Source organism: Tupaia chinensis, unplaced genomic scaffold (assembly GCF_000334495.1).
Source record: "Tupaia chinensis unplaced genomic scaffold, TupChi_1.0 Scaffold000320_1, whole genome shotgun sequence".
Lineage (NCBI taxonomy): Eukaryota > Metazoa > Chordata > Mammalia > Scandentia > Tupaiidae > Tupaia > Tupaia belangeri.
Window position 1 is genome coordinate 5565106 of NW_006159813.1, and position 8878 is coordinate 5573983.

General features: G+C 47.7%; 1 protein-coding gene and 1 pseudogene across 1 annotated transcript in view; one reads left to right on the forward strand and one right to left on the reverse strand.

Annotated features, from left to right (window-relative positions):
* FBXW8 (F-box and WD repeat domain containing 8) overlaps positions 1 to 5460 on the reverse strand; it is a 136955-nt gene extending 131495 nt beyond the window's left edge. The window contains exon 1 of the mRNA XM_006151574.3: positions 5071 to 5460. Coding sequence (XP_006151636.1) covers positions 5071 to 5370 — 300 coding nt within the window. The 5' untranslated portion in view covers positions 5371 to 5460. The remainder of the gene's footprint in view (positions 1 to 5070) is intronic.
* Positions 5461 to 8265: 2805 nt separating this feature from the next.
* On the forward strand, positions 8266 to 8400 carry LOC102481677 (thymosin beta-10 pseudogene; annotated as a pseudogene).
* The last annotated feature ends 478 nt before the right edge of the window (positions 8401 to 8878 follow it).

The following is an 8878-nucleotide window of genomic DNA, read 5'->3' on the forward strand; positions in this document are numbered from 1 at the left end:
TGGTCTCTCAGTTTTGATTTTTTTAAGCCAGTTTCCATTGGGTAGCTGTTGCTTGTAGCCCAGAGTCCTGAGACATCACCTTCTTAAAAATGGAACCAAATCACTGGATTCACAACCACCACACTGAGGAAAGCAGCAGACTTGTGATTTCAGTTAGGCGGCTCCATTATCTCTAGGAAGCCTGAGCTTATGGAGAGAGGTGAATGGAAGACAAGGGGAAGTGCCTACTGCTTCTAAAACCCTAACCAAGGGCGCGCCATTTCTATACTAGTTTCACTGTATGCTCAGAAGACTATCAAGTCCCAATTTACGTATTCTCAACTCATCACCTATTAAGAGGTGACTCCTATGTACGATTAAAGTGTCCTAAGAGCAGACGAGGCTCCAGAGGAGTCATTTCTAAGTTTTCATTTCAGCTGAGCTCATCCATCAAAGGTCCTGGCCTGTACCATGCAGCCAGATGACACCTCAAGGCAGCACCATTCACCTACCCTCCCAAAGGTGACAGAGCTCTTGATGCTAACTTACAGGTTCTCACTCTAGTGATGCTACTGAAGACTCTGAACTGGATGAGACTACACCAAACACACAAAGGCTGGAGGAAAAAGAGAGGCGAGGGTGGTACCAGAATTTTATTTCCCTTTCCTGTCAAGTGGATCAGCCTCTGCTAGACTTTCCAGGGAGTCGCATATGGCACTAAATCTTTTTAAGGAATCACTCGTTGATTCAGCAAGGATTCTAGGAAAGGCCAAAGGTAAAGATCACAAAAGGTGGCCCAAGACAGGTGTTGTTTAACCTGCAACATCAGTAGCTAAAACGTTACTGATTTTTTTGTATTAGTTGCTAACGACTAAATATGGGGAGAGAGGGGACAGATGGTGGCACTAAGGTTAAACGTGACACTCTATGAGGCTGACCTATAGAGGAAGGTTCTGGGTTTGTGTCCGGAGACCTCACTGGGAGTGCCAAGCACACATGTGCCCATGTTCCAGCAGAGTAATAATTTGTTCATCCCTCCCTGTACTCAGAGACTTAAGGGAGTCCATACTGACTCTGGGCTGGCCGTATGATTTGCTTTGGCCACTGACAATAACAAACATGACCTAGGCAGACATTTCAAAAGTGCACTCTCTTTACACATGCATGCACACACACACACACACAAACACAAACACACAATGACTAGCCAATGCCAAGTAGAGCTATTAGATTGCCAAGAAAGTCTTGATGTGTTTTCCTACGCAAAAACGCATCATGCCTTTCTCTACGATGCAATAGATGGCCAGCAGTTAACCTCAGACACGTGAGTGAGCCCACCCATGCCCAGCCCAAACTGCCGACCTGCAGAATAGTGACCTAAATAAGTGGTGATTGATTTAAGAAATGCTTTAGTGGTTTTTCTATGCAGTAAAAATTGATGAGTCCCTATAAAAATACAGATTGCCAATTTTAAAAAAGTCTACAGACTTTGCAACACTGAAACCTATGTGGTAACAACCAGCTGATGCAGGCAGTGACTACCACCGTTAGCCCAGTCATGGCATGTATTTCCCAGTTTGTCACTATCACCTCACCAATGCTGGGGTTAGGTTCAGTTGCTATATGTCATCTCGGTTGGGTGTTATTTTATTTATGGTAAAGAAGAAAGAGAAAGATAGTCTACATACTTGAGTTACTATCACAGGTAAAATAACCAGTATGACTCCTTTAGAAAACTGTCAACTGGGACCAGCAGTTAGTGTAATGGCTATGTCGCTGGACTCCCATGTAGTAGATCACAGTTCGTGTCCCAGACCCGGTGGCTTAAAACCCATGCCAGGCGCGTGTGCATACATGCCCAAGATCCCGAGAGGAGAACGGAGGAGAAGGGATTGTGGCATGGCCATCCCCCCTGGGGAGCGATTTCTCACTTTCTGTCTCTCTCTGTCTGGCAAGTGCACACGCCCTATAGCAAAAACCTCTCCAAAAAAAAAAAAGAATAGAAAACTGTCAACCTCTACCCAGGCTGACACATAAATCCCTTATGACCCAGTAACGCCATTCCTAGGTGAATGCTCAAAAAAAAATGTGTACACATTTCCAAAGATGCACAAAATGTTAACAGCAGCACTATTCCTGATAGCCCCAAAATGGCTATTTAAAACTACCTATTGAGGGGGACAACAGATAGCATAATGGTTACGTTGCTGGACTCCCACATGGCTGACTGTAGGTCAAGTCCCAGATCTGGCAGCTTGAAACTCACACCAGGCACATGTGCGTGTGTGCCCAAAATCCCAAGAGGAGAATGGAGAACAGATTGTAGTGTGGTCATCTCCCTTGGGGGAGTGATTTTTCCCCATCTCTCTCTGTCTCTCCTGCGAGAGCACATGCCCTACAGCAAAATTGCTCTTAAATAAATAAAAAAGATTGCAAAATAAAAAACTAGGTATTAGGCCAGCAGGTGGAGGTTAAGGCCCTGGATCCCACATGGCCAGCTGTGCAGTTCTAGTCCCAGACCTGGAGGCTTGAAAATCATGCTAGGCGTGTGTGTGTGTGTGTGAGCGCGCGTGCACGTGTGTGTGCATGTGCACGCGTGCGTGCCCAAAAATCTCAGAGGAGACTGCAGGAAGAAGGGATTGTGACATGGCCATCCCCATGAAGATGACGTCTCACTTTCTGTTACTCTGTCTCTCTCTGGTAAGTAATTGAACCCTATAGCACGAACTAAAAAGGAGATATCGATAAAGCCTATCTACCATAGAATGAGAAAACAAAGCATGGCATATTCACAGGGATCATTCTCAGACATAGTTATGCACAAGAACCCAGACACAAAAGAGTACATGCTGTGGGGCCAGCAGGTGGTGTGGTGGTTAAGGTGCTGGATTCCCCACATGGCCCACAGCAGTTTGACTCCTGGGCCTGGCACCTTGAAAATCACACCAGGCTTTTCTGCATCCATGCCCAAAAGAGAATGAAGGAGAAGGTACTGCAGCGTGGCCATCCCTCCAGAGAGGTAATTTCTCACTTTCCCTGTCATTCTGTCTCTCTCTACTGAGCACATGCACCCTGTGACAAAGACCTTCGGGAAAAGGGAAAAAAAAAAAGAACACACATGCTGTATAATCCCACTTACATATAGCTTCAAAACAGACAAAATGAGGCATTCACAGTCAGGTGAGTGGTTACTCTTAGGTGGAAAAGAACCTGTGGATGTGGGGGATGGGAGCTAGTTCTGACACAGCGTACAGGGTGAGTATCCGTTATTGGTGGCATGGTGGATAAAGCGCTGGGTTCCCACATGGCCAACCGCAGTTAGAGTACCAGACCCAGCGGCTTGTGTAGGCGTGCCCAAAATCCTGGGAGGAGAAAAGATTGCAACATGGTCATCCTCCCATCCTCCCCTGAGAGGTGATTTCTCACTTTCCACCTCTTTCTCCAACTAGCACACATGCCTGAGGGCAAAAACCTTAAATAAATAACAAATAAAGGAACCACTTAAAAAAAAAAAAAAGACAGAAATTCTTAGCACCAGAAGTGTTTCAGATTTAATTTTTTTTCAAATTTTGAAATATCTACATAATGACGAATTAATTTGAGCTTCATACACTTATATATCTAACCTTATAATAACTTCCTAAGGATGTACTACTTTTTTTTTTTTCTTCTTTTGTTTTTTGGAGAGGTTTTTGCTCTAGGGCGCATGCGCTCACCAGAAAGACAGAGACACAAAGAGACAGAAAGCGAGAACTCCCCCCCGGGAGGACAGCCACACCGCAATCCCTTCTCCTCCATTCTCCTCTCAGGATCTTGGGCACGCACGCACACGCGCCCAGTGTGAGTTTAAGCCACCAGGTCCAGGACTCGAACAGCAGTCGACTACATGAGAGTCCAGTGACATAGCCATTACGCTAACTGCTGGTCCCCCTAAAGGTGTACTTCTCAAGACGATGGCAGTCTGTACGTCACACATGTAGCATATACCTAGCCAGGCCACATTTCTAGGCAGTGAAATAATCTACACTTCTCCACTGTTTTTGGTATCGGATGCCTATTCTTCAGAAGTATTACCGTTGAAAAGCCTTGTGAATCAGGATATTAAACCAAAGGGGACTATAAACAAGACTACATCTCAAACTTGCCTGCTCATTCCCATTATCAGCTTTCAGAACTCTTCCATCAGTGACTGATTCAGCAAGTCTGGGGAGGGCCCTGAATTTACTAGGTTGTTGGAAACGTCATGATGCATTTTGGCATAGAAAAACAGAAAAATACATCATGATTTTCCCAGTGATCTACCATTTCGAAAACTACTTATTACATAAAACACCAACTCCTTATTTCTTGAAACAACTTGCCACTTAACAATTATTCTCAACTGAAAAACTACACAGGTTTCCTTAGAACCTAGTTAAATCAAACCATTACAGCCTACTGTCTTGTTCTACTCTTAACCTGAGAGCCAAGGAGGCATACCCAGGTAATCTTGACTCTTCCAACTTTGTGTAGGGGCTATTTTTACGGAGAAAGGGTCTCCAGGTTCCTCCCGTTTCTCCAAGGGACCCAAGCCTCACAAAAAGAACCTTTATCTTAATGATAGCACCCAAAGGAGTCTTCTGCTTTAATTCTTTGAATACATGCACGGTTAAGAAAATTAACTACTACAAACATGATACCGAGCACAGTGAAAATTGCTTCCTATCCATTTCCTGGGTCCTCCTCTCCGAAGGCAACCTGGTAAAAGTTTAGGTATCTATCCTTCCAGAGCAGAACTGCCTAGCTCATACTTACTGATATTGTGGGATGGGTAATTTTTCATGGGCGCTGCCCCCTACATGGCAGGATGTTCAACATCCTGGCCTCTACATACACACACTCGCGTTGAGGCACCCCAAACTGTCTGCAGACACAGCAGAATCTGGGGGACTAGGTCACCCGGTTGACGGCAGCTGTCATGCATGCACCCACCTATGGTATTTCCCGACAACTGGTGGCACACACGGAGAGAACTACTTTCCAACTCCCTACGCGTTTGGAACCAAGGGCGGGGGCCGGCCCGGGGCCCCACAGGAGGCGACGGCCACTCACCAGGTCGCGGATGAGCTGGTCCACCAGCTGCTCCTGCAGCTGCTCCCCACCCCCGGCGCCCTCGCGGGCCGGAGGAGAGCGGGAAGGGCTGGCCGCGTCCTGCTTTTCAGCCCGCGTAGCCCGCGCCACCGGGGGCCGCCCTGCGCCCTCCAGGAGGCCCTGGGCCAGCGCCAGGTACCCCGAAGCCTGCTCGCCGCGCCCCGGCGCCACCTCGGGCCGCCGCCTCTTCCTCTGCGCCTGGGCTTGTGCCAGCTCCTCCTGCCAGCGCCGGCGGAACTCCTCCAGGTTGTGATCGTCCATCGTCGCTGTTCCCGTCCTCCCGTCTTCGTCGGCCCGGCCGGGTGCCACGGGACAGTCCCTCCGCTGGAAGTGTCCGCCGCGGCCGGAAACCACCGGCGCCGCCGCTCTTGAGTTCCGGCTGGCGGCCACGCCCCCGCACGCTGTCAGGTGTACACGTGGCTCCTGGGTTTGAGGTCCCCGGGGCCACGGTCTGCGTTCCGACCCCCCACCGAGTTCTCAGCTTTCCTGCCTGTGACTTTTGCCAGGTGCGGACTTTGGGCCAAGCGTTGTTCTTTCACTCAATAAATATCCACAGAACGACTGCTCTGTGCCAGGCGCTGAAAATTTCTTTTTTAGAAAGAAAAACCTCCCTTTCTCTTTGACGCTTCCATTCAAGTGGGAGGGGAAACGTAAAATGAATGTGTAAGAATAACTGAATGTGTTAGGTGTTATGCAAAAAAAAAAAAAAAACAAGATAAGGTTGGGAACAGCAGACAGCATTATGATTACAATGCTGGACTCTCACGTAGTCGACTGTGGTTCGAGTCCTGGACCTGACAGCTTAAAACAAAGTCCCAGAGGAGGATCAAGAAGGGATTGTATGGGAACCAGCAGTTAGCGTAATGGCTATGTCGCTGGATTCCCACGTAGTCAACCGCGGTTCGTGTCCCGGACCCGGTGGCTTAAAACTCACGCCGGGCGCGTGTGCATGCGTGCCCAAGATCCCGAGAGGAGAATGGAGGAGAAGGGATTGCGGCGTGACCATCCCCCCTGGGGGGTGATTTCTCGCTTTCTGTCTCTATGTCTCTCTCTGTCTGTCTGGCGAGCGCACGCGCCCTATAGCAAAAATCTCTCTCTAAAAAAAAAAATGAAGTAAATAAAATAAAAGATAAGGTGATTGGCAAGGGGTGGTGACTAAGGATTAAGAAGACAAGGTGAAAACCCGGCCAAGGAGATGTCAGTTAAACTAACAGCTAAATGAGGAGAAAAAACAGCCCTGCGAAGATCAGCTCTCAGGACCGAAGAACTACAAACACTAGTTTCAGTCATTCCCACAGAGGATCATCCGAATGACCTAAGTCCTAGTCCCAACTCTTAATTGTAGGGGTGAGGTGGAAAAGAAAGCAACATATGATGGCAGTCCATCTTCAAGATGTTTTGTACCTGCCCTTCCCTCTACAGAGAAGTTTTCCTTCCCACTTTGACCTGGCCAACTCCCACACATCTATCTAAACTCACATAGGAGGTCCTCGGAGGAAAAGAGCACCTCCCCATGGGGCGTGGCCACACCTCCAAACTTTCTCCATTTCTCCATCATGTAGCATGTTTCAAACGCCACTGCCGTCAGGACCCAACCACAGTCAGCCATGTAGGATCTGGCTCCCCAGCCACTAGACGAAGTGGCCAGTTCCATTGTATCTGTTCTTTAAAGAATTATTTACTTACTTAAGTTTATTTGTTGTTACTATTATTTTTTAATTTAACCAGAGAGAGAGACAGAGAAAGAGAGAAAGGGAAAGTGAGAAAGCAAGCCACGAGCTCTGGAACTCAAACCATAGTTGGCCATATGGAAGTCCGGCTCCTTAACCGCCATGCCACCTGCCGCCACCACCTCCCCCCCATTGTATCTTAAAAAAAAGAAAAAGAGTTTAGCTAGATTATTTAGAGAAGGCTACTAAATCAAACACTTTGGGGGTGCAACCCCAGAAATCTGGTTTAATTGGTCAGTCCAGGTGATTTTGATGCACAATCAAGCTTCAACCATTCTCACAGAACATCATCTGAATGACTATAAATCATATTCCCAGCCCTTGATGTGGTGAGGGTTCAATGGACTGGATTCTCAGGACCATGTGAAGTGAGAGAGGCAGAGTCCCCCCTAGACAGAAGGGGAGGAGGGGAGAAACTCAAACATTTGCAAGGGGGACTCTGGGAATGTAGTCTTAGTGTCTCTGATGCTTCTGGAGTCTTCTCTACCCATTGTAGTGTGTTCCTCTAGGAATTCCCAGTTCAACTTCTCCCAGAGCCCCAGAAAAATGGCCAAAACAAGGCCACTCTTGAACACTCTATGAGCTCAGTCCAAACTTCCTTCCGCTTGCATTAAGAAGTCTGTAGCTCTGGTGAGCCGAAACTGGAGGATCATACTGTAAAGGGGATCCCTAATATGCAAGGAACACCAGGAAGTAACAAGTAACCGGATAGGAGAAACGGTGATGAGGGTCAGCAGCACTGACACAGAGTTAACGCGACGCCCTGTGATGCTGGACTCACACGGAAAGCCCAGGTTTCTCGTCGGAGGTCTCCCTGTACACCACAGACGGTGACAGGGTCCTGTCACTCCATGATCCGCCCCCCCAACTCTCCAACTCATCAGGATCCTGGACATGCACACATGCACCTGGCATCTTCAGAAGGACCTCAGAATTTGAACTGCAGACTGCAATGTGGCTTTCAGCTCTGCAGTTCAGCTTGTCAGCAGGCGGGGCCTATTCATTATATACGTGTCTTGTGTGTCTCTCCCGTTACAATGTGGGTTCCCTGACGGGGAGGGTCACATCTGTCTTGTCCATCTCTGTATTTTCAGCCCTTTATCGATGGATTCAATAAAACTTTGGTTTGTTGAGTGAATAAACAAACGAATTAGTGAGTCAGTGATAGAGCTTAGAGAAAGTAGATGTTTCTGAGATTTGTATCCACACATTGTAGATGCTCAATAAATATTGGTATTGCTGATAAGGCTGCAAGTAATAAAGGTGTGCACAACTACACACACACACACATACTCACGGAGTAGGAAAGAGAAAGATGAATTAACATCTTTAAGAAAGAAGAGGGAGGTGTCTCCTGCTGCAGCTTCGGGAGTGGGAGTACCAGGAGCCGGGCTCGGAGCTAGATGCCGCAGACGGTTTCGAGAAAATGGCAGACAAGCCGGACATGGGAGAAATCGCCAGTTTAGATGAGGCCAGGTGGAAGAAAACGGAGACGCAGGAGAAGAACACCCTGCCGACCAAGGAGACCGTTGAGCAGGAGAAGCAAAGTCAAATTTCCTAGGCGCCTGGAGGGTTCCCCACCCTGTCATCTTCGAGTCCCGAGTCTGATGTGGAGGAGGAGCCACCTGCAAGATGGACTCAAGCCGCGGACTGCGCTGTGAACCGCCCCCACCCCGGCACTCCGCGCCCATCTCATCCGCCTGTGGGTCTTTGAGGGGCCTCCCCAAATTCTCCGGTGTGCCCTGGGGTATTATAGAAATTACTTGCATGATTAACGAAAATAAAACACACCTCAGTGGCCAAAAAAAGAAAGAAAGAAGGGGGGCCGGCAGGTGGCGGTGGTTAGGGGTGCTGGATTCCTACATGGCCGAATGAGGTTCGAATTCCGGACCTGGCTTGCTTTGTCACTTTTCCTTTCTTTCTCTGGTCAAAATTAAATAATAATAATAATAACAACAAATAGAATGAAATAAACAATTCTTAAAAAAAAAGAAAAAGAAAAGAAAGAAGAAAGAAAGAAAGAAAGAAAGAAAGAAAGA